At 44.5% G+C, this 26,080-nt stretch overlaps 1 protein-coding gene across 1 annotated transcript in view; it reads left to right on the top strand.

The window, feature by feature from the left end:
• The window catches only part of GXYLT1 (glucoside xylosyltransferase 1), a 79,052-nt gene that overhangs the window by 8,942 nt on the left and 44,030 nt on the right, over positions 1 to 26,080 (top strand). The window contains exon 2 of the mRNA XM_034769529.1: positions 11,957 to 12,049. Coding sequence (XP_034625420.1) covers positions 11,957 to 12,049 — 93 coding nt within the window. The remainder of the gene's footprint in view (positions 1 to 11,956; positions 12,050 to 26,080) is intronic.

Raw genomic sequence — 26,080 nt, 5'->3', positions numbered from 1 at the left:
GGTGTACATATTGCAATGCTCCTTCTGCCACAAAACTCTCCTGGTTTCGTGACAAAATGTAGCAAAGTTATATTGACCAAGTGGTAGTGTAGACACCAAGCTTGGTTATGTTGCTGTAAATGGCCTCCAGGAGGTATCTCACAATGCCCATCCTGACCACTCTAGTCAGCAGTTTCAACTTCGCTACCCTGCATCCAGATATACAGGCATCTGGCTCTCCCCCTTTGAAGGCCCGGGAATTTTTGAAATTCCACTTCCTGTTTGCTCGGTGCGGAGAGCTCAGATCGCATCTTCTTGGCTGACCATAGCGGCTCCATACAGCAAACGCTTTTCCGCTTGAGTTGTTGGATCTGCTGGCATTGTGGGGACAGGGGGCTCCGCTCCAGCCGTAGGAATTTTGATACCTACAGTCTGATTTCTCGTGGCATATTGGATAAGAGTTATGAACGGGACATGCATCAGTGCTGTGCAAAGATAAAGGAGCTGTGGCAAGCATACCAGAAGATAAGGGAGGCAAACTGTCGCTTTGGTGCTGGGCCAAAGACCTGCCACTTCTCTAAGGAGCTGGACATAATCCTCGTTGGTGACCCCACCTCCACCGCCAAGAGCCTGGTGGATACTTTGGCGTGACTGGAGATAGCGGACAGTGGATGAGGAGCTCAAGTTGGAGGATGAGGTGGAGAACATGGCAGAGTCGTCCAGTGGTGTGGCGAGTCAGGACCTCTTTTCCACTCTGGAGGGATCTAGCTAGTGCCAGCAGGCTGTCTCTGGCACGCATGATGCAGGAGAGGAGAGCTCTGGTAAGTGATCTGTTTGAGTTGATGCTGCTCGTTTATATGAGGTAGAGCTATCCCTAGCTCTGTGTATTCTAGAAGTGGGTGAAGAGATAGAAATGTACAAGCATCCTTGCCCTCAGGAATGAGATATTGGCTTCAGTGACACCTCCCCAGCCTATGGAGAATGGTGGCAGAATTTACAATATTGTCCTTAGTCACCTGCAGCGATCCCCTTAAAAAGCCACCTAGAACCTTTCCCCCATCTTGTGCCCCCACCCCGGGCCAAACTCACAATGTTTAGGGTGTTTGAGATGTGTGCTTCCCAAGGGACAGTGAGAAACTGATTCATATGTAAAAAGAGGGGTATTTTACAATAATGATTTGATGCTGTGCGTGAACTAACAATCATACTTCTGTTTATTGTTACTTGCAGATGTGGCCTTCTGGGGAACCCCTTACACACTGGCGGAATGCCTCTGCCAGATACGGAAGAGCCCAAGGAGGACATGTTCTGAGAGGTGCTCGAATCCTCAGAGGCCAAAAAACAAGAACACAGGGAGTGGAGAAAAACTTTGAAGGAGAAAATTAATATAGACAGGCAGTACAGAAAGGAGAGCGAGGAGTGAATTGTAATGGGCCAGGAATGGATGATAAATGTTGGAGGAGTAAACAGAGATTTTGAAGTCCCTAAATCATGCTCCAGGCAGAACACGTGCTTGCTTCCCCCACCTCCCTTTGCAGCCAATACAGAACTACTTTCTATGCCCTCCCCAAACTCCTCCCACACATTCCTTGCAACTTCCTGGAACATCTCGGTACCCTGTTCAATCCACCCCTTTGAACAGCTTTCAAAATGATAGCTAGACTTACACACAGCTATGAGAGCCTACATTGCCCTGCACGGTTATCTCCCTTCCCACCAAGCCTTTTATGTGTGTTGTTAATTGGTATTTAATAAAAACAATCTCTCTGAAAGATAAGCAATATCTATTTGTCTTCTATATGTGGTTGTTGCTGCTGGAATTAATACTCAGTGGCAATATGATTATTTGCTGACTCCAAATCACAGTCAGGAATCATCACAATTTTCATGCAAGGTGGCAAATTAAAACATGGCAGAGTGCTGTATAGAAAGACACATTACTGGTGCTCATTGTCAAAATGTTGCCTCAAAGCCTCCTTGATTCTGATAGCTCCCTGTTGTGCCCATCTGTAATAGCCCTGGCATCTGGCTGCTCAAAATCAGCCGCCAGGCGATTGGTGTCTGCACTCCACCCCGGAGGAAACTTTTCACCCTTAGCCTCACAAATATTATGGAGTGTGCAGGAGGCTGCTATGACCATGTGAATATTTTCCTCATTTAGATCTAAACTGCAATAAAGGACACGCCAGTGTGCTTTTGATCTGCCAAAGGCATATTCTTGGTCATTCTGCACCTGTTCAGTCTACTGTTGAAGCGCTCCTTGCTGCTGTCCAGGTTTCCTGTGTAAGGCTTCATGTGCCGTGAGAGTAAGGGGTACACTGGGTCTCCCAGGATCCCTGTGGGCATTTCAACATCCTCCACTGGAATCTTCTGATCTGGAAAGAAAGTCCATGCTTGGAGCTTTCTGTACACACAAGTGTTCTGAAGATGCGTGCGTGATGCACCTTCCTGGACCACCCATGTTGATGTCCGTGAAACACCCACAGTGATCCACAAGTGTCTGCAATATAGAAAATACCCCTTTCTGTTGATGTCGCAGGATGGTCGGGGACCGAATTCGGATATGTGTGCCATCTATCGCCCCACCGCAGTTAGGAAATCTCATTGCTGCAAAGCCATCCACTGTTTCACGCACATTGTTGAGAGTCAGTCCTTCATAGCAGGATGCGATTAATGGCTCTGCACACTTGCTTTAATGCAGCCCCAACGGTGGACTTCTCAATTCCAAACTGATTCGCAGCTGACTGGTTGCAGTCTGGAGTTGACAGCTTCCACACACCAATTGCCATGTGCTTCTCCACTGAGAGGGCAGCTCTCATTTTGGTGTACTTGCGCTGAAGTGCTGGGTCGAGCTCCGTGCACGGTTCCAGAAAGGTGGCTTTCTGCATCCAAAAGTTCTGCAGTCACTGTTTGTCATCCCAGAACTGCATAACAATGCGATCCCTCCACTCAGTGCTTGTTTCCTGAGCCCCAAACGATGGTCCACTGTGTGCAGCTGCTGCGTGAATGCCAAAAGTAATCTGGTGGGTTTTTTTCCATGGGACACAGCAGGTCAGGCAACTCTGATTGATTGCTGTTCAGATTGGGAGTTCATGATATACTGCGTGACCATTCGCAATGGGTCATAACAGTGACCACAACATTAGAGAGCAGTGCGGGATCCATCCTTTCAGACAGATGACTGGCACTCAGTAAACAAGAGTAATTGAAAAATGTCATGAAACGCAGTTGGAAGCCCATGGAATGATAGGATGGAAAAAAACTGCATCATGGGATGTTGAACCTGCACCCATGATGCATTGAGATCCACTCTGCCTTCCCACAACTTGTAGCTGCAGAAAGTAGTGAGTAGCACAGTGGGATAGCTACCCACAGTGCATTGTTCTCACTGTCGGTGCTAGAGCACCAACTTCGTACACGCTCTGCCGACAGAAGGAGCGTTGTATGAACGTGCACAAGCAACATAATTATACTGGTTTTTGATTGTTGGTATAACTTGCTTCTACAAAACTGTGGTGTAGATAAGGCCTCAGGGTAACAATGGCCTGATTTTGCAGCAGGATTACTCATCAGAGGAGTGAAATCTGAGCCGAGATGTATTTAACAGGGTTGTCAAATGATTAAAACAATTGTGATTGATTAATCACAAGATTTTAAAAAGTTGCAATTAATCACCATTTTAAGTACACTGTTAAACAATAGAATACCATTTATTTAAACATTGTTGGATGTTTTCTACATTTTCACATATATTGATTTAAATTATAAGACAGAATAGAAAGTGTACAGTGCTCACTTTATTATATTTTTGACTAAATATTTGCACTGTAAAAAATACACTATTTTTCTATTCACCTCATACAAGTACTGTGTAGTGCAATCTCTTTATTGTGAAAGTGCAGCTTACAAATGTAGAATTATTTTTTTTTGCATAACTGCATTAAAAAAATAAAACAATGTAAAACTTTAGAGCCTACAAGTCCACTTTGTCCTACTTGTTCAGCCAATCACTAAGACAAACAAGTTTGTTTACATTTATGGGAGATAATGTTGCCTGCTTTTTATTTACAATGGCACCTGAAAGTGAGAACAGGCATTCGAGCGACACTGTTGTAGCTGGTGTTGCAAGGTATTTATGTACCAGGTATGCTAAACATTCATATGCCCCTTCATGATTCGACCACCATTCCAGAGGACATGCTTCCAAGCTGATGATGGGTTCTGCTTGATAACGATGCAAAGCAGTGTGGACGAGCGCACGCTCATTTTCATCTTCTGAGTTAGATGTCACCAACAGAACGTGTGGGCGTTTTTTTTTTTCTTCTTTGGGTGGGTAATGTACTGTAGTTTCCACATTGGGGTGTTGCTCTTTTAAGATTTTGGAAGGCACTTCAGATTCTTAAACCTTGGGTTGAGTGCTGTATCTATCTTTACAAATCTCATATTAGTATCATCTTTGCGTTTTGTCAAATGTGCAGTGAAGGTGTTCTTAAATCGAGCAACACATGCTGGGTCATCATCCCAGACTGCCATAACACGAAATATATGGCAGAATGCGAGTAAAACCACGGAGCAGGAGACAATATTCTCCCCCAAGGAGTTCAGTTACAAATCTGCAGGGCTCAAGTAGTGTTTCTAGATTTTGACAGTTTCTCAAAATCCTTGTTGGTACTGATTGTGCTTTTGAAGAGCTAAGGTGGCTGTGATAGCGACTTTATTGCAAAGCAAGTGCTGAACTATACCCAATGTGGAGTTCCATCTGGTTGAAATATCTTGTAGAGGAGGTTCTTAATTTCTGTCCATTTGCAGCTTGTATTCCTAGCTCTGTACTGTTAGCTGCACTGTGTTTGTTTGAAATGGCCCACAAGTTTTCTGTATTTTGTCAACACATTTTCAAAACCACCGTCACCAAGCACCACTGTAATGCATCACTGCAGACTGTGAGTGATGCATGCCTTGTGTTCAAAAGGCAAATGACAGCAGCAGACAATCATATTACGTGCCCTGTCTGTCAGTACTAAGTGTTACCTTTTATTTGAATATTCCATTCTTTTGCAATATCCAAAAAACGCTTGGCACATGCTTCAGCATAATGTCTCTCTTCAGTATGTATTACTCATAAAGCAAATGACTGCAGTGTCCATGCAGTAATCAGTCAACTCCAAGATAGCTGTGATTGCTCAAGGATGTCCAGTGATCACCAGTCAAAGTAACAGCTAGTTTATTTTTCAGAAACTCCAACTTTATAGTATTCTTGTTGTGATACAGGTCATGTATTCCTCTGGAGGGCAAAGTATATGACTGATTGGAAGATGCAATTTGAATAACATCTCTTAGCCCTCTGTCGTTTACGATGTTGAGTGGGCTGGAGTCCATAGCTATCCACTTTGCAATAGCATTGGTTAAGCTGCTGTAGTTTGATCCATGGGCTTGTAGCTATTCTGGAACTCTGTAAGCATACACTGTTGCGGCTGGCGGGGTTTATTTGCTGTCGGTGGGTTTTCTGTGGCACAAAACCTGGAGATGAAAGCATGTTTAGTGCATAGGTGGTACTGCAGACTTGCAGTACTTCGAAGCATTGCAATAGCTACAGATAAGTCCTTTTTTTTTTTTTTTTTTTTATCCAGAGAACCATCCGGAAGTTTTTTAAAAATTAAACTTCCCCTTCAAAAGACCTGAACTGTTACTACATTGCTCCATTAATTTTTTCTGATATTTAATCACTCCAGATCATGAGAACACAGAACTGTGCCAATGGTCACCAAGCGATGAAATACAGTAAGTGAAGTGGGTCAAAAGAGAGGTGTGCGATTTAGTGCTTGTTGAAAAAAGTGTTAATTTGTTTTGTGTTAGTTGCTTGTGTTAACTGCGATTAATTGACAGTCCTAGTATTTAACCATCTGATAAGTCAGGGATCGGCAACCTTTGGCACGCGGCCCGCCAGTTTACCTGCCGCGTCCGCAGGTTCGGCCGATCGTGGCTCCCACTGGCCGCAGTTTGCCGTCCCAGGCCAATGGGGTCTGCGGGAAGTGGCGCGGGCCAAGGGATGTGCTGGCCACCGCTTCCTGCCACCCCCATTGGCCTGGAGCGGCAAACAAGGGCCATTGGGAGCCATGATCGGCTGAACCTGCGGACGTGGCAGGTAAACAAACTGGCCCGGCCCGCCAAGGTACTTACTCTGGCGGGCCACGTGCCAAAGGTTGCCGATCCCTGTGATAAGTAAATGGAGACATCACCTAGTAGACGCACTTTTCTTTTGGCAAATGACAGGGCATCCATATGATCCTCTCATGTTGTTTTCAGCAATCTATCCACAAATGCCTCTTGTTGAGAAGATGATGATGATAATATATGTGTAATACTAATTGCTCCATGTTGAATGAAGAAGCAAAGCTATTCCAATAGTATAGAGATTTTGATGCCAGCACCACTGTCTCTCCTGATTAAGGAAGAACCTATTATACTGGGACCCAGTTCTATCTCAAGTCATCTGTCAAACGGGTTGAAATAAATTGTATAGATTCTTGCTTTAATCTTCAGGAAGGTGTTGCTTTAATCTTCAGGAAGGACTCAAAATCGAAGATGCAGTACTGCAGAAAATATAGTATTGCTGGTGCATCAAGGGGGGAATCTTAGCTTTTGAAGCATAACATCTTACAATGCGTCTTTTTATGACAAAGTATATCTATCTGCACAAGCATTTTACACAGTGAAGCAGTATCCTGGAAGAAACTGAATACTGGACTTACATGAGTACTAAACCATACTGGAAATATTCTGTCCTGTTTGTGTTTCACCCAAGGTTCAAAGACAACAAGATTGCTGGAGTCAGATGTGTTAAGAAATGTTCTTGTCTTTCAAGACAAATGATTCATCACTTCAGGGAACTAAAGCCAGTTCCATGAAGGCTTTGATGGTCATAGCACAGAGCATCAGTGGAAGAAATGTGTAAAATAAGTACTTCATTGCAGTACAGAAAAAGCTTTTAAAATGCCTATTCAAAAGTCTTAGTGCTTAGTACAGGTTGAATATACTGGTCTGGTCTCCTCTGGCTTTCTGAAGACCATATCTGCAAGCTGTAGGCAATGGTCGACAATAAAAAGCAAAAATATAGGACTATTTAATTTGTCTAAATGCTGTCTGCCTCCCAATTTTTTTACTTTCAGTAACTTCCCTATGGTGGTGATTGGACATTCTTTTGATATGACACAAGATTATTTCTTACCTGTTTTCTTTTTCTAATTAATGCATGTCTGCTAATTTGGTACAATCATTATAGTAGGTACATGTGGTTTTTTTTTTTTTTTTTTTTTTAAAGATTTTGCTATCCTTCAGACCCGAGAGCTCATGCTTACATTAGCCTAATTGTTGGTTGTCATGGTTACACACTTTATATGGTATGTCAATTGAATAAACTTTGAAATAATTCTGTCAGGAATATTGGATGAACCAGCCTTCCTATATCTCTTCTGAGATTTACAGTTTTGTTGCAATTTCTGTTGGTATACATGAGAAGGGGAGGTGGAATTATTGGTCTGATTGGCAGACACTTTTTATCTGAAAAAAGAAATTAACAGGTAAGACACGTTCTCCTGCATATTGTATATAGCTTCTTTATATTTGAATATGTGCAGTAATTGACTAAGGTACAAAGATGATTTTGTAGTATTTAACTTTGCACTAACTTTTTTAAGGCATTTAAAGCACAGTTTATAGTCGGAAAAGTGACCACCTAATAAAAAGCCACCTTAATCAAAGTCTGGTCTTTGTATGCATTAGGAGTCATCTGTTTACTACTTTGACAAAAGCTTCTACTACAAATACTATAAGAAGCTTAATGGTGACAGCAAGATGATTTTTGTCCCCCGCCTTTGGTATCAACAGAACTCGTTTTAGTCCAATTGTTAAATCTGTAGTGCTTATAAAGTACAAGCAGGAAAGATCTCAACTTAATTTTCATGTTCCAGGTTGAGTCTGTAGAAGTCCGAGTCTATAAGCAAAAAAACTCCAAATCACTGTAGTAATCAAAATAATGCAAATATTATTAGTACTATAACACTGTGGTTTTCTTCTTTTACACTTACACAAAAACATACTTTTTCTCCCCCCGTCCCTTCTCCCAAAGTGCTCTTCATCCCTAGAGCTCAAAGGAGGGTAGGTATTATTACCACCACATTCTAGTTAGGAAAACTTAGGGCCGTAGCTAAGCATTTTAGCACCCGGGGTGAGCAATCATATTTGCGCCCTCTAGAGGCAGCGTGTTTGTGTGGGGGGGATGACATGGTGTCATGTGCCCTCTCCCCAGATTTCTGCCTCCCATTTAGCTCAGAGGTTTTTAAACTGCAGGATGTGCCTCCCTAGGGGGATGCACCCCCCAGTTAGAAAACAGTCACCTCCTGCTACGAGCCAGCAGCTGGGAAACTGGTGGGAGCTGCTTGGGCCTGTGGTTCTCTGTGCTCTTCTGCACGACCGGCCACTCCCCAAGCAGGGTGGGCAGCACACTCCAGGCTGTGCCCCTGACACACTCTTGCCTCCGCCATGAAGGAGCTTGGTGCTGACTTGTGACACCTCCTGGAGCCAGCCCCTGCCCGTGGAGTCTGGCTGCCATGAGATGCTCCCCAAGGTTCTTGCTGCAGTGCTCATGCCCCTTGGGCATCTGCCTCTCAGCAGCCTGGTCACACCCCGGTTGCCATCTGGGGACCTGCCATTGCAGCCAGGTCACTCTCCCCTAATCCCTGTGCATAGAGCCGAACAGCCCCTTGTTCTCCTTTGCTGCCCCGCCCCAACCCCATGGCTGCTGGGCTCGCAGTCACACAGCCTGAGCTCTGAACTCAGCCATCTGAGCCCAGTGCCCAGCCCAGGAACTGGGGACCGGTGACTGCTGGAAGCGTGGACTCATTCCTGCCAGCTCCGGAAAGCAAGACTGTGAGAATATTGCAACCCCTAGGGTTACACCCTGCCTCCCTTGCCCTGCTTCCTCACCCTGTGGGCACTCACGGTTGTACAGAAAACAGGATGGAGGCCAAATAGGGAGCTCAGCACATGTAGAAGGCACTAGGATTCAGGAGATGGCATCCAGCTGCAGCGGTACCGTTGCCAGGAGAAGCAGCTTCATGTCATCCACTCCTGGCCCAGGTCTCTATTTAGGGGGAGGGGCAATGCCACACCACACCCCACCTCAAATTATGTCCTTGGACTCCAGCCAGTGGTGTTGAGCCCAATCCTCTGGGGGAAGGGGGGTGAGAGAGGGCCTGATGCCGCTGGGCTCAATCCTGCACTGCCCCATTTTAGTGCCCCTGCCAGCTCTGTGTCCTAGGCAGCTGCTCATCTTGCCCCATCCTAGTTGTGGCCCTGGGAAAATGGGGCATAGGAGGTCACTTCAGAGTATATCTGCACTTCAGAATCCTTAAATTTATCATTTTTAAATGTGTGTGTAAGTGAAATTTTGAGGTTGGTTTGCTCACATAGGCCTTTGAACATGCATTTAAAAAGCTTTCCCTAGTCATTACTTGCCTAATACTGTGTAAAAGTGGGTAGGGCAGCAATAGAACCTGCTATTTCAGTTCTTAATCTAATATAGGTCATTATTGCACATGTCATTAATATGAAGGAGGAAAACTTGCCAAGGATGGTTATTATGACACTGCACATCACTGTAAATGTGACTACAAAGAAATAAGGTTCTGCCACGTCATATCTTACCATCGTCTATGAAAATAACTTTGTGTAGGCATGTTAGTCGAATATTAAATGAAGGTTTTTGGGTGGACGGGAATGACATTTAAACAGACAAAATGTCATTTAAAAAAGATTATATTTAAAAAGCTATTCTAATTTAGGACTGATTTAGGCTGTCTAGAGGAAAAAACACTTATATGCTAGCTCTTCAACCTGTTAAAAAATGTTATGGTGAAATACTAGTGGCCCCATCTACGCTAGGGCTTTGAAGCCTGTTAGTTTAGCGAACAGGTTTTTTGTATAGAAAGCATGTATTTTTCTAGACTAGATGAGGCCTTAGAAAAAGAAAATTCCTGAGAATACTTAAATAGGGTTACCATACGTCCGGATTTTCCCGGACATGTCCGGCTTTTTGGGCTCCAAATCCCCGTCTGGGGGGAAATCCCAAAAAGTCGGACATGTCCGGGAAAATCGGGACATGAGGGGCCGGCGGTGCTGGGCCGGGGGCGGGGCCGGCGGTGCGGTGCTGGGCTGGGGGCTCGGGGGTGCGGTGCTGGGCCGGGGGCTCGGGGGTGCTGGGCGGGCCGGGGGTGCTCAGCCAGGGGCCTGGGGGCCGGGCCGGCACCCCAGGGCCCGAGCCGACCCAGGCTGGAGACGCTGGGGGGGCCAGACTGGGCCGCGCCTCCTCCCCCCACACCCCTCTTACCTGCTTCAGGCTTCCCATGAATCAAATGTTCGCGGGAAGCAGGGGAGGGGGCGGAGTTGGGGCGGGGACTTTGGGGAAGGGGCGGAGTTGGGGCGGGGTGTGTGTGGGCGGGGCCAGGGCCCCATGGAGTGTCCTCCTTTTGGAGGCTCAAAATATGGTAACCCTAACTTAAATGGAAGTTCACCTTGCTCCTTGGGTCACAAGAGAACCAGTATTTGCAAGGTACCCTCTGATTCTAATAAAAATATCCCTGTAATGTAGATAGTGGTTTGCCACTTGCCCATGGCAAATTAAAAGCTTGCTCTGGACTGCGAGGGGACCTATATCCTCAATTTCTGCAACATTTAAGTTTTCATTTTAAAAAAAATCTAGTTCTTGGGGTTGCAAAAACTACTATTAAACTTATGTATTATATTCCTCACTTATCCATAGCAAACAATTCTGCTGGTCACAGCTTTGGTAAGCAGAATGAAATTAGATTGGTCAGTTTCACTGCTGTTACTGAAAACTCTGTGGGTAGCAATGAAAATGTCAATTTCATGCTGTTTTTGCTTTAAAAAGAACTGAGGATCAGTAGAAGCAAGCACTGGAAATAGTACCAGGGAGAAAAATTCAGTAAATAGTATGTGCATGTGGAGAGGACATATGCAGTCATAGAAATCCTCCCTCCTCACAAGAATACGAAATATTAAAGGTGCGGTGAAAAGACAGACAGCTCCTCCTTGCCAACCTTTAGGGGTGAAGCATTTCAAAAGTATGATGCCTATTAACTACAGGCTAATATCCAAAGAGACGCAAGAAGAGTCTGGGTCAGAAGCCTGGTAAAAAGCCCAGCCTTCTTTCCCTTCCTGGCATTTGGAGGTAATGGTGGGGTGGGGGAAAGGGAGAGCAAGAGTGAGGACGGGGCTTCTCATAATAGAATTGCTCTTGGACATTGCTGATGGTGCCCAATACTCTCTTATAGATGTACCTCTATGGGGTCCCCAATGTGTGGGGTGTGCCCCCTTAGGGGGGAACAAAGGAATATTTGGGGCGGGGCCTGGCTGGGTTTGGGACAGCCCCCATGGGGGGCAGGGAGAGAGTGCCACCGTGCTCCACTCCTGGTCTTGGCCCCAGTTGCCAGTCCCCCCCACCAGTGGTCCTAGCTGCAGCCCTGCACTTGAGGCTCTGCTCCCGGCTGTCAGCCCGTGCCTGGGGCTCCGCTCCTGGCCCTGTGCTTGGGGTCCCAGCTGCTGGCCCAGTGTCTGGAGCTCTGCACCTGCCCCCAGCTGAAGCCCCAGCATTGACCCCCTTACCCTTGTCTGTGTCCCCCGCTCTGGGGGAGTGGGGCGGTGGAGGAGCACAGACCGAGATAAGAGGGGCGGGAGGTAAAAAGCTTGGCGACCACTGCTCTAGCTAGTATGTTTAGTGTTTGGGCTAGTAGGTATCTGGTTTATTATCTAAGTCTTGATACAATATAAGCTAGTGTTCTTTATGGAACTGCTATGCCACGGAATAACAGTGCTGATGTTTGAGCTGAAAATAATACATTTCATTTTGATGTAAAACCAGTAACTTTCTTATAGGATTGTTATTTCTGTCTTATCCTGTTAGGTGTAAGAATTTGTCTATATCTTACTGGAATTCCTATTGGATGCTGCCCTCTGATGTTTGTGGAATGAACTGCTTTTGGGAAGCTGCTTTTAGGTAGGCTCTAATATTAAATAGAAACTAATTACTGGCAGCTAGTATCAGTTATATAAAAACTGGCAAATTAAGCACACTTTAAAAATTACTTCAGATGTGTTTTCTTGTGCTCATAGTGCAATTGTCTTCATAAACTGGACTTGTATGCCCCCTTAATGACACTTTGTGCATTATCTTTTGTACTGAGAAATTTAAATATCAAGAAGAAATCCAGAGAATATTTAACAAATTTTCTTTATTGCATTATTTCTTTTCTTTTTATTACTACTTATTTAGGAATTAACAGGCTTACAAATCCTTGCCATGTAAATATAAAAAACAAAAGAATAATTTTTAAAACAATGAGCTTTTGTTTCAAGAGACATGTAGGAATATAGTCATTAGCTCTCTGTTTAACCGGGTGCTATGATATTACAGAATGAGTTTCATTAAAACACTGACATCATTTCTAGTGATTTTATTAAATTGAATGAAATCTCTATTTACTCATATTTAACAGACTAAGCATGTCTAGCAAATGCTAATATTCAACATTATTTTTTTCTGAGACACTTACCATTCTTCTGGCCTAACATAATGAAAAACTATTTGTGGGTCACCATTTTTAACAAGCTGATAAGATTTGTTGCAGTGAGCTGTAAACCTGCAGATTAATTCAGTATAGATAGAACAAGTACACGAGAACACATTTTGCAATTGCTCATTTCCAGTGCTCAGATTTATTATTTGAAACTATCCAGATCCAAAGACCTGCCCTGGACAACGGCTTCCGGTGACTTCGCCCCGTTCACCAAAAGGGTAGTGACGAAAAGGGTTTTGACTTCTCCTCTCCGGCCCGCTCCTCATTCTCAGTACCAACCACACCATGGCTGAGTACTTCTGAGGCAGGGGATCCTCCGGTACCACGTGTACCGTTAAAGCCAGTGACCCTGAGCAGGCAGGTTCGGAGTTGAGGAGCAAACAGAAACCTATTTCCTCCATTATGGCACCGACAGTCTCCTGAAGGTTACGGCACTGAGAGGTTATGATGCCACCTTCTGACCTAGTAGCGCAGAGTGCTCCAATGCAGGCACCAAAAGCCATGACTACAACAGCGCCATCTGCACCGATTACCTCGGTTCCAAAACCATCGGCACCGCACCTTTTCCTACATCATGCGGACCTGCATGTCTCAATGCCGGAATCACCTCTCTTTGGCAACAGTGTTTCTTTGGCGCACACAGAACCATGTCAGCCCACTTCACCTCTGGCCCCTCCATTCTCTAGCAAGGAAGAAGATACTGAGGGGGAGGGTGCATTCTCATCTCACCATTCCTCTCCCATTCAATCTACTGAAGTGTTGGGTCTCCCTGTGCAGCCTAAAGCTCATCACAGGCCTGACACCCAGACCTGGTATAGCCCCCCCAGGGATGCCACCGCCTATGCCATTCTCCACTCAGTGGCCCTACTGGGACCCCTCGGGAGCATACAGGAAACAGTACCCCAGAACCCATACAGGGATAGACTTAGATCTCCCCCACCATCCTCAGTTACTGCACTTTCAGAGCTCCCTGAGGAAAGCTTTGAAGAACAGGAGGCGGCCTGGGACCAGGACACAACACCACTAGCAAACATTCTTCCTTGTCCCCAGACGAGGCCATAATGCCATTGCCACCCACAGCGGCAGACTATTTTAAACTTTTTCAAGAACTCTTTAAAAGAATGGCTGATACCCTAGAGATCTCTTGAGAGGAGGTCCCAGTGTTCCAGCACAAATTGCTGGACATTCTCCTCATCAAAAATTGTGCTTCCTATAAATGATGCACTCATGGAGCCGGTCAAAAACATACCTCAGATCCTGGCTACGATACTGCCCACCCCCAAGAGAGTAGTACTACATTCCCTCTGAAGGACTGGACTTCGTATTTTCTCACCCACACCAAACTCCCTAATGGTTGATGCTGTCAACCAATGAGGCAGACAACAACCCAGATCCACCCCGTACAACAGAGTGGAAACATAGATCTCTTTGGCCACAAGGCCTATTAATCCGCCACTCTTCAATTCCGGATTGTCAATTACGCTGTTCTAATGGGGAAATACGGCCACACAAATTATTCCAAGCTTGCAGAATTTATTGACATCCTACTGGAAGACAAAAGAGACCAATTTAAGTCCATCATTTTGGAGGGCCAGCTCCTATCTGGAACTGCCTTACAGGCATCTTTAGATGTGGCTGATACAGCAGCATGCTCCAAGGCCACTGCCATAGTTTTATGCCGGGCTTTGTGGCTCCACCTGTCCAGCTTCCCAAAGGAGGTACAATCCACCATGGAGGACCACCCGTTTTATGGCCAGAAGCTGTTTGCGGCAAAAACCAATGAGTCTTTCCATGCCATGAAAGACTCAAGGGTGACGCTTTGCTCCCTGGGTGTATACACACCTGCGTCAAAAAGAAAATGGTAAACTTTATCCCACTCAACGTACAAGGTCTGTTCTGTACATCTCACAAAAGAGGCACGATGACATACAAAGGCAAAGAGAGAGGCCTCCAAAGCATTGCCAATCTCCCAACTTAGTCATCAACATCCCACCAGCCCTCTGCAAAACAACAATTTTGAGGGTCTGGTTGAGGGCCCAAAAGATCTCCCACATTCTTCAGTGCTGACCCCATCACTAACCATCCTCCGTGTTGGATACAGTTGACCCCTTTATAACCAGCATGGCAATCCATCACCACAGACAACTGGGTTCTGAAAACAATCCATTCAGGCTATATGATACCATTCATCTCTCCATCCCTCTTCAGGGACCCCTCTCACAAACACCTTGTACGGAAAGAAGTAAACCACCTCCTACATTTGGGCACCGTGGAGCAGGTACTATCACAGCACAGAGGGAATGGTTTTTACTCCTACTACTTCTTAGCCCAGAAAAAGAGCAGAGGATGAAGGCCTATTTTATATCTCCGAGAACTCAACAACTTCATAAGGGTCCAATGGTTCAGGATGGACAAATTAGCAACAATAATACCAGCACTGGAAGGAGGGGACTGGTTTTCAGCCCTTGACCTCCAAGATGCCTTTTTTTTTTTTTTTTTTTCATGGAACCAAACATTCTGTGCACAGGAGATTCCTCACGTTTATTCTGGGGACAGAACATTATTAATACAAGGTTCTGCTCTTTGGCCTTTCGACAGCGGCTCAGGTGTTTTCCAAAGTGCTCACGCAGTGGTGGCACACCTCCACAAATAGGGAGTGGCAATTTTTCCCTATCTGGATGATTGCCTTTTAGAAACACCCACCTGAGCAGATGCCATAGACACTATACACATGACTAGCATCCTCTTTTTGCAGATGAGACTACAACTCAATGTACAAAAATCAATGCTGACACCCGTGCAGAAAGTGGACTTCATCAGGAAGAATCTTGATGCAAAAGAGGCCGAAGCGTCATTACCATTGACCAGATTCCTCCCTATAGTCAATCAGATACCGTACAGAACAGCCCACAGATATCGGCACAGATCTGCCTCTAACTATTAGGCCAGATGGCAGCAAGCACATTCATGGTATTAGAGGAAACACTGGTCATTTTTCCCACCCATGTGTGGAATGAATTTTGTTATATGCACCAATATGGAAGTGATGTGTGACACATCACCTGGATATCGGTGCACATAACAAAATTCGTGTGGTGGGGGTGGGGCAGAGGGGTTTGGAGTGTGGGAGGGGGCTCAGGGCTGGGGCAGAGGGTTGGGGTGCAGGGGTGTGAGAACTCTGGATGGGGGTGTGGGCTTTGGGATGGGGCTGGGAATGAGGGGCTCAGGGCTGGGGAACACGGTTGGGGTGGGGGAGGGCTCCAGCTGGGGGTGTGGGTTTAGATTCATAGATTCTAGGACTGGAAGGGATCTCGAGAGGTCATAGAGTCCAGTCCCCTGCCCTCATGGCAGGACCAAAAACTGTCTAGACCATCCTGGACAGACATTTATCTAACCTACTCTTAAATATCTCCAGAGATGAAGATTCCACAACCTCCCTAGGCAGTTTGTTCCAATGTTTAACCATCCTGACAGGAACTTTTTCCTAATGTCCAACCTAACCCCTCCCTGCTGCAGTTTAAGCCCATTGCTTCTTAGAGGCTAAGGTGAACAAGTTTTCTCCCTCCTCCTTATAACACCTTTTAAGATACCTGAAAACTGCTATCATATCCCCTCTGTCTTCTCTTTTCCAAACTAAACAAACTCAGTTCTTTCAGCCTTCCTTCATAGGTCATGTTCTCAAGACCTTTAATCATTCTTGTTGCTCTTCTCTGGACCCTCTCCAATTTCTCCACATCTTTCTTGAAATGCGGTGCCCAGAACTGGACACAATACTCCAGTTGAGGCCTAACCAGAGCAGAGTAGAGCGGAAGAATGACTTCTCGTGTCTTACTCGCAACACATCTGTTAATATATCCCAGAATCATATTTGCTTTTTTTGCAACAACCTCACACTGTTGTCTCATATTTAGCTTGTGGTCCACTATAACCCCTAGATCCCTTTCTGCCGTACTCCTTCCTAGATAGTCTCTTCCCATTCTATATGTGTGAAACTGATTTTTCCTTCCTAAGTGGAGCACTTTGCATTTGTCTTTGTTAAACTTCATCCTGTTTACCTCAGACCATTTCTCCAATTTGTCAGATCATTTTGAATTATGACCCTGTCCTCCAAAGCAGTTGCAATCCTTCCCAGTTTGGTATCATCTGCAAACTTAATAAGCGTACTTTCTGTGCCAATATCTAAGTCATTAATGAAGATATTGGACAGAGCCGGTCCCAAGACAGACCCCTGCGGAACCCCACTTGTTATGCCTTTCTAGCAGGATTAACAACTCTGAGTATGGTTATCCAGCCAGTTATGCACCCACCTTATAGTAGTTTCATCTAAATTGTATTTACCTAGTTTATTGATAAGAATATCATGCGAGACCATATCAAATGCCTTACTAAAGTCTAGGTATACCACATCCACAGCTTCTCCCTTATCCACAAGACTCATTATCCTATCAAAGAACGCTATCAGATTGGTTTGACACTATTTGTTCTTTACAAATCCATGCTGGCTGTTCCCTATCACCTTACCACCTTCCAAGTGTTTGCATATGATTTCCTTAATTACTTGCTCCATTATCTTCCCTGGCACAGAAGTTAAACTAACTGGTCTGTAGTTTCCTGGGTTGTTTTTATTTCCCTTTTTATAGATGGGCACTATATTTGCCCTTTTCCAGTCTTCTGGAATCTCTCCCGTCTCCCATGACTTTCCAAAGATAATAGCTAGAGGCTCAGATACCTCCTCTATTAGCTCCTTGAGTATTCTAGGATGCATTTCATCAGGCCCTGGTGACTTGCAGGCATCTAACTTTTCTAAGTGATTTTTAACTTGTTCTTTTTTATTTTATCTGCTAAACCTACCCCCTTCCCATTAGCATTCACTATGTTAGGCATTCCTTCAGACTTCTCGGTGAAGACCGAAACAAAGTAGTCATTAAGCATCTCTGCCATTTTCAAGTTTCCTGTTACTGTTTCTCCCTCTTCACTGAGCAGTGGGCCTACCCTGTCTTTGATCTTCCTCTTGCTTCTAATGTATTGATAAAAAGTCTTCTTGTTTCCCTTTATTCCCGTTGCTAGTTTGAGCTCATTTTGTGCCTTTGCCTTTCTAATCTTGCCCCTGCATTCCTGTGTTGTTTGCCTATATTCATCCTTTGTAATCTGTCCTAGTTTCCATTTTTATATGACTCCTTTTTATTTTTTAGATCATGCAAGATCTCGTGGTTAAGCCAAGGTGGTCTTTTACCACATTTTCTATCTTTCCTACTCAGCGGAATAGCTTTCTTTTGGGCCCTTAATAGTGTCCCTTTGAAAAACTGCCAACTCTTCTCAGTTGTTTTTCCCCTCAGTCTTGATTCCCAGGGGTTATGAAGTGGGGCTGGGGATGAGGGGTTTGGGGTGGAGCAGGGTGCTCCGGGGCTACAGCAGGGCATGAGGACTCCCCACAGCAGCATCTGGGCTGTGGGGGAGAGGTGCCTCTCCCCACCGCGGCAGCTCCGGGGCTGGGGCCACAGGACCGGTGCCCCTCCTCTGGCTTCCGCAGGTCCGGCCAGGGCTGGGTTCAGGAAGGGGCACCCCGCAACAGGTCTGGGCCGCCCCAGCCACGGCTGGGTTCTGGCCAGGATAGGGGTGCTCTGGCCACGGCTGATCCGGGCTATGGCATAGTCGTTTGGCAGGTTGAAGGCCGGGCTAGGTTGGGGCTGGGAGAGGGGCGTTCCCGGGCAGGTTCCCTGAGCACCTGCACGACACTAAATTGGCTGCTGCGAGGCCGTGCAGCTTACAGGGAACTTAGGGTACGTCACACGCATCTTCACATATGCTGCCTTCAGGACTGGCTAATAACCCTTTACATACCATACAAACACAGCTTAAACAAATGCCTCGTAATGCCGCTCAAAGTCAAAGACTTGCTACGTTGGTGAACACAGCCCAACAATGTGTGTGTGGGAGTCCCTTTCATACAGACTCCACCTTCAATGATTCTCACAACGGATGCCTTGATAGGCTGGGGAGCCTATATACAGCACCACACAATTCAGGGTAGGTGGTCTCCCACCAAGACACTGTTGCACATAAATCTCCTGGAACTGTGCGCAATTTGCAATGCATGCTTGCACTTGTTGCCATTGATCAGGAACGAGACTATATGAGTAATGATGGACAACACTGCCTGCATGATTTATATAAACTGAAAGGGAGGAGAAAGGTCACACTCCCTATGCACTGAAGTCATGAAACTATGGAACTGGTCAAAATGTCAGCCTCGTATCTTCCAGGACACCACAGTGGATACATTGAGCAGGGAATTCTGGCAGGACCAGAAGTGAGAGCTAAACAACACGGTTGTGCAGAGCATATTGAAACATTGGTGACACCCATCCATAGACCTCTTTGCGACCTCCCGAATTGCAAATGTCTGAAATTCTGCTCAAGAGCAGGGTTGGACTCCCTTTCTCTTCAACTGGGATACGTTTCTGCTGTACGTGTTTCCACCAATCCCACTGCTATTGAGGGTACTACACAAAATAAGAGACGTCAAGTTCAAGGTCATCCTGATAGCCCTCACGTGGCCCAGACAAACTTGGAAAGCATACCTATTGAGGATGGCAGTACGTGCACTGCACATTCTTGCTGAATCTTCTCTTGCAAGATGCCGGACAGGTTTACCATCTAAACCTGGAGAGATTTCACCTAGGAGCATGGCTCCAGCATCACAAACTGACCTGCTCTGCACAGGTGAAGGACATATTAGGAAACAGTAGGAGGACAGCCACACGGAATACTTCCATTTATGCAGGTAAGAGATTTGCCATCTGGTGTCAAAACAAATGAACCCGATCTATTACCGCCCCCTTGCCAATGATTTTAGAATACATGCTAGAACTAAAGAACTCCAGCCTGTTCCTTAGCTTGCTTGGAATACACCTCACCACTATTACTGCTTTTTGCCACAAGGTGGACAGGATATTGATATTTGTTCATTCTACCACCAAACACTTTCTTAGGGGTATCAGAAATGTCTACCCTGAAATACAAGTACCTAGCCCATCTTGGGACTTGAACTTGGTGCTAGGACTGCCTTACCTGGCCCCATTCAAACCATTAGCAACATGCTCCCTAACACATCTGTCAACGAAGGTGGCATTCTTAGTGGCTATCACGTCCGCCTGACGAGTGGGAGAGTTAGGAGCCCTCATGGCGCACCCACGATATACCATCTTTTTCAAAGATAAAGTCACCTTAAGATTTCACCCTGAATTTTTATCTAAAGTACTCTCCTCTTTCCACTTGAACCAACCAATCCATCTTCCCTCATTTTTCCCCAAACCTCATAGGAGCAAACAGGACTGAATATTACATACCTGGGACATCAGACACACACTAGCATTCTACCTTGAGATAACCAAGACCTTCAGAAAGTCAGAGACTTTTTATTTCAACTTCAGAATGATCTAAAGGTTCCACTATTTACAAGCAGAGACTGTCCAAATGGATTTCTGGATGCATCAAAACCCAATCTACCAGGTCATTATCAACCTCAGTAGCTTTTCTCAACAATATACCTATCATGAACCTATGTAAAGTAGCCACCCGGGCATCTACCAACATGTTTACAAAACACTATGCGATAGATCAAGATCAGATGCATTGGTAGAACTTACTGTACTATCATCAGTTACCCATGCAACTCCAAAGCCCCTTCCATCTACTGAGGGGCACTGCTCAACAGTCACCTGAAATGGGGCACACCCAGAGACACACTTTGAAGAAATGAAGGTTACTCACCCTGTGCAGTAACTGAAGTTCTTCAAGATGGTGTCCTGTGGGTGCTCTATTACCCACTCTTTCCCCTCTTTATTTCAGAGTTTAATCTATGGACTTGGTGGTGGAGTAGGAACTGAGGGGGGTCTGAGACACGGAGAGTGCATGCATGACCTAGACAAGCACTGCTACTAAAATTCTCTGATCAAAGCCCCAGTGATGCACCAAAACTGGAAGTGGAGCACCAACAGAGACACCATCTTGGAGAATCTGCTACCTCACAGGGTGAGGTTTTTTTTGTTTTTGTTTTTTTGTTTTGTTTTAGTTCCAACACTTTTAAGCTTTGAATACCTTTCTGCAGTTGTCAGCAACCTTAGAGCATATATTACTGTCTGCCTCTTCCCTTCCCTCTGTCAAGACCCCTGTCACAGCAATCGTTCTTGGCCACAGAGGGCTGGACAGGACTTTGTTTAAATCCTGTTAACGTAATGTCTATATCATAGAGCTTATTCTAGAGCAAGGGTCGGCAACCTTTCAGAAGTGGTGTGCTGAGTCTTCATTTATTCACTCTAATTTAAGTTTTCACGTGCCAGTAATACATTTTAATGTTTTTAGAAGGTCTCTTTCTATAAGTCTATAATATATAACTAAACTATTGTTGTACCTAAAGTAAATAAGGATTTTAAAATGTTTAAGAAGCTTCCTTTAAAATTAAATTAAAATGCAGAGGCCCCCGGACCGGTGGCTGGATCGGGCAGTGTGAGTGCTACTGAAAATCAGCACACATGCCGCAGGTTGCCTACCCCTGTTCTAGAGCAACACAATGTATTTTCCCCCAAAACCTGCTGTCTTGAAGTGTGCAAGACTGGACACAGGTTTTTATTTATATTTGATCGAAAAATTTCCCCCAAATAAGGGGAGAACAATAGACCTGAGATCGAAAGATAAGGAAATGAGAGGGAGGAGGGAAAGGAGACAAAGTGGGGGTAGGAAGGGAAAAGGAGAGAACATCTCTTCTGTCTGGTAGGAATTAATGAAAGATTTCTAAAAAAAAAATTAGATTCAATCTTTTCAAATTTGTCTGTGGTGTCTCTGAAACGTTACCTGTTCTTTAGTTGCTAGATTAGGTGAGTTGCTGTGACAAACTTCCATCCCTGGGGGCAATGTGCTCTTTCATCTAAGCAAGTCGTTTGGTTATAAGCAATACTATAGAGAACCAAGCTTTCTGGGAACTGGAGAGTTTCCAGGATGATGGGATATATTCCAAAATACAGGTCTGGGAAGTAATTTTTAATCCGATTAATCCTCCTATTTACTTTTAATCAAACGGATTATGTCTTGGGATAGTCCCAAAACATGTGACTCAGTGTGGCTGGATCCAAGTTTTGTAGCTGTGTCAAGCTCATTTACGTGGGCACTGGGCCAATCCAGTTTTCTTTTATTAGAAAACATTTATAATAGTGAAACCTTGCTGTACTTGATTAATTGAACATTAAAACTTATAACCATAGAGACATTCTCCATCTCTGAACCATAAATATTATGCAAACATGTAAAACTTCTGTACTGAGCAGGTTCCTGATTTGTTGCCACTTAGATCTGTATAGTGCAAAGCCATTATACGAGACTGTGTTCTCTTGTGGGAGAGGGTAGGAAGTTGAGGAACATTACAATTTTAGATTTGTGAAACAATATTTTTAGAGCATATCTATTGATTAAAAGGGTAGCCAATTGCTTGACAACCCTTGTTTCACTATTAAGAATATTTGAGGCCAGTTAACTAAGTTTAGCCAAACTTTTTACCTAAAGACAAAACAGTACAATACAAAGAGGAGACATACCCTCCTTTTGGGAAAGAATTCTTCTCACTGTGTATTCACCTTACTCAGAAGGTGTGCTTCGAAGATACGTCCTCAAACCCATATTGTGGGTTGTTCATATTGTGGTTGTTTACAAGCTAAAAGCACCATATGTTACTTAAAGTTTTAAATTTAACTCACTAGTTTGTGCCCGCTTTGTCCTTCGTATCTACCTATATTTTCTCTATCTTGTTTTAAAACTACATTCCAAGTGTTCATGAACCATGAAAGTATTCGCTAAGTGTTGCAGGTATGGTCGAGGAAGGTGGTTCTCCAACTTGTATCGGGCAGAACATTAATATATTTTGGGTTTGATACATTTCTTATTTTCTAATGCCAAAGCTGACTTAGCATGTGACCAGAATTATAGAAAGACATAGGCCAGTTCAGGCCATGTAACTCCTAGAAATATGTATGCAATATAATATTATATTAATACTGCGTGTCTAATGCATATTAATATATGTGGTGTGAATAATACATATTGATGTATACAATGGCCAAGCATATATTGGTCAACATTGTACTTGGTACAAAGTATTCATGCATCTTTGCTTAGACAAATTTCCTATTTTCAAATGGCAAAGCTGACTTCAGCTTTTCAGAGTGTTGTGGGATACTTGACATGGATGAAAAGACTTGTGGAAAGAGCATATGTATTCCATTAACATAACATCCCAACATCTCTCTATATAATGTACATCTGTCTTTGCTCTGTCCATGCAGGTCATTGTGGTTCTTTGGCAGACAACTAGAGTGTCTGTGGTACAGAACTTGCTAAATGACAACCCAAGCCATCTATATCTACCCTTATCCATCAAGGGAATAGTGTCGTTCTTACTCTCTCTGGACCAGTGACCATTCAAGTATTTGATTCAAAGTGGTACAGTTTCAACAGGACAGGATAAAAGAGACCCATACCAGAATATACCTGGTGGTTAGGTAGGTCCCTCGCCTGGGAGAGGGGAGGCCTGGGTTCAAGTCCCTGAACTAGAGCAGGGATTCAAATCTGGGTCTCTCACATTCCAGGTAAGTGCCCTGGATATTGGGCCTAAAAGAGTGGGTAAAGGGAATGGCACTACTGGTTATGTGAATAGTGCCTAAATCCCCTTTTGAATGTAGCTTGAAAACAATGTTTTGTTTTGATGATGTCAAAATGGTTCAGTTTGATATTTTGGAAATGCTTTCTTTTTGCATTTTGACCGAAACAATTTGCAAAATTGACAGACATTCATGGAAATGTTTCTGTCTCCAAATCTGCAGATTTCAGGCAAAAGTTTCATCTGAAATATTTCATCCAGCTCTATTCCAGAGTTGCTGGATGTTATCATCCCTTGAATCTTATAATAAGAACTCTCTCTTGTTGAGAGAAAAGCATGGTCCACACCCAGTTATGAAGCTTAATTAACTTTAAAACTTTATTGGTGAAAATTTTAGGATTTAGAAGTTTTTAGCACCACTTTAAGCAAAAAGCATGATTTAAAGCGGAGCAGGACAGGGTAATGATCAGTTGTTTTAAAGGCTAGAAGTTCACCAGTTCTTTTAGTATGAATTCTTTTTATTATGAGTAACATTTTATTTCATTTTATAGGACTTGGAACTGTACATATTAATGTGTTTTGGCCTGATTGTAAAAAGTTAACATGTTTGCAAAGCAGCTTTTGATAATTTGAAGGCAGCTTTGTGCGTAACTGTCCTTAATTAAATACATGCCTTAATGGCATTGACTGGATTAATGATTAAACACTAAAGAGCATATTATTTTTCATTTTGAAATGTAGCTCTCATTTTTGGAGGATTGGTGAGAATGGATAATATCGTAGACAGATTCTGTGTGTTTTCCTCTGTATTTATTGCTGACAAACTTCATTAAAACAATTGAATTTATGCATCTAAAATATATTTCTAATGCTGTTTTCCCATGTATGTAATTTCTGTAGCAGCTACAGCTAATTATGTGCTGGGGCAGGGGGATGGATAGGAGGTGGAGCTAGGGGAGCAACTGACACTTGTGGTGGTGGGGCGGGAGCAGGCTCCAAGCTGGGAAGGGGCATCCTGGCAGTTCCTATTTCTGTTCCTCATTGGCTGGGGCTTGATGCCCTGGGCTCCCCAGAGGCTGGTGCACATGCTCCTGACCCTCTGGTGGGCTGGGTGACTCTGCCAGAACCCACAATTGCTGGAAGGCAGGGAGAGGAGATCTGTTCATACCTTCTTTCCAGGGGGCTGGCCTGATCTCGTGCACTGTGGTGGCTGCTTAAGCCCCTTCTTCAGGTCCTGTTCTGGCCTCTGCAAGATATTGTGGTGGAAGAAACATATATCAGCTCCCCCAATAGGCATTTGTCCTGTCCCTCCAGTTCTGAGATCACAAATGGGAAGGGACCAGGTCTGTATGGTGGAATGAGGGTAGCAGGAGGTGCTCATTCATGTGCTCATGAATGGGAGATGCTTTACAAATGTCTAATGAAATATGGCTTTTAAATAAAGTTTGAGAACCCCTGAGAGATCCTTTAATCAGACGTTATGTATGGTGTCAAACACTATGGTGAGATTATATACAGTGAATTTTGATTTGCTCTAGTGGAATCAGTAGTTTAGTTGTCTTCACAGGGCCTCTAGATACTTTTCACCTCAGTTCACATTTAATGTTGCATACTGTCCTCTGTTGGTTAGCTAGTAAGAATAGGTTTGGAAGCATTCTAAGTCAAAAGTTTAAAATTTAAAAAAATAGTTCCTTTGTCAAATAATTATTTGTGAATGGTTAAAATTTATTCCTGAGCAGTGTTTTGGGTTTTTCTTTTGTTACCCGGGGGGGAGGGAGAGAAACTTGGGAGTGGGAATAAGAACTGCGATAGACCCAGGCCAGTGGGGTACAGTAGAGTAGTAGAAGGCAGATATACTGGCCACTGGATAAGCAGTTTTCTGTTCCCTGGCTGACCAGAGCAGGGGCTGCTCCAGGCTAGGGTGGACACATGACTCCAATTAGCCTGCAAAGAGTCAGTTGAAGCCGTTAAGCCAATGTGAACACCTGACTCTAATTAAGGCCTCTCTGATACTATAAAAAGGCTCACTCCAGTCAGGCAGAGGAGAGGAAGTGTGGCTGAGGGGCTGGGTAATGAAGACACCCTCAACCATTGGAAAGGGAGCCCTGAGGTAAAGGTGAGGAAAGTGTTGAGAGAGAGAGAGAGAGAGAGAGAGAAGCGGGAGAGCTGTGGGGAAGTGGCCCAGGGAAATGTAGCAACTCTGGCAGAGCAAGGTTGGCTGCCAACAGCTGCTACCATTAGGGTCCCTGGGCTGGAATCCAGAGTAGAGGGTGGGCCCGGGTTCCCCCCAGCTCGCCACTACAGAAACACCTCCTGGGTGGGGAAGACAGGCTCCTGACAGGACATGAGGCTAAACTGTTTGGGAATAAACCCGTAGGGACAACAGAGACTGTGGGAGTTCTCTCATCAACCTCCTTGCTGGCTTATAATGAAAAGGGCTACGTAGAGGGTCACAGTGAGTCTCTGAGGCTAGCGTAATCTGACAAGAAGCGCGGGACCCACTGAGACAAGGTCAGAGCTCTGCCACAGAACTTAAATTTGAGTTAAGGTTTCTGGGCTACATATCCCACTAATGCAAACCATAAAGAGCATTCCGTTAAGCAGCTAAGTCTTTCAACACCCCATCTACATTCTACTCAGCAGTTCTTTCATAATATCAACTTACCTCCCTTCCACCACCCATAATTCATATGCTTTCTCTCTCTTCTTAAACAGCATGCAGCCTTAACTCTGGCCAGAAGTGTAATACATGAGTGCACTTGGTTATAATTATGTAATTGCTATGAAAAAAATTACTACAAAA

Source organism: Trachemys scripta, chromosome 1 (assembly GCF_013100865.1).
Source record: "Trachemys scripta elegans isolate TJP31775 chromosome 1, CAS_Tse_1.0, whole genome shotgun sequence".
Taxonomy (NCBI): Eukaryota; Metazoa; Chordata; order Testudines; family Emydidae; genus Trachemys; species Trachemys scripta.
The sequence above is the reverse complement of the archived record's forward strand: the minus strand, read 5'-3'. Positions and strand labels throughout refer to the sequence as shown.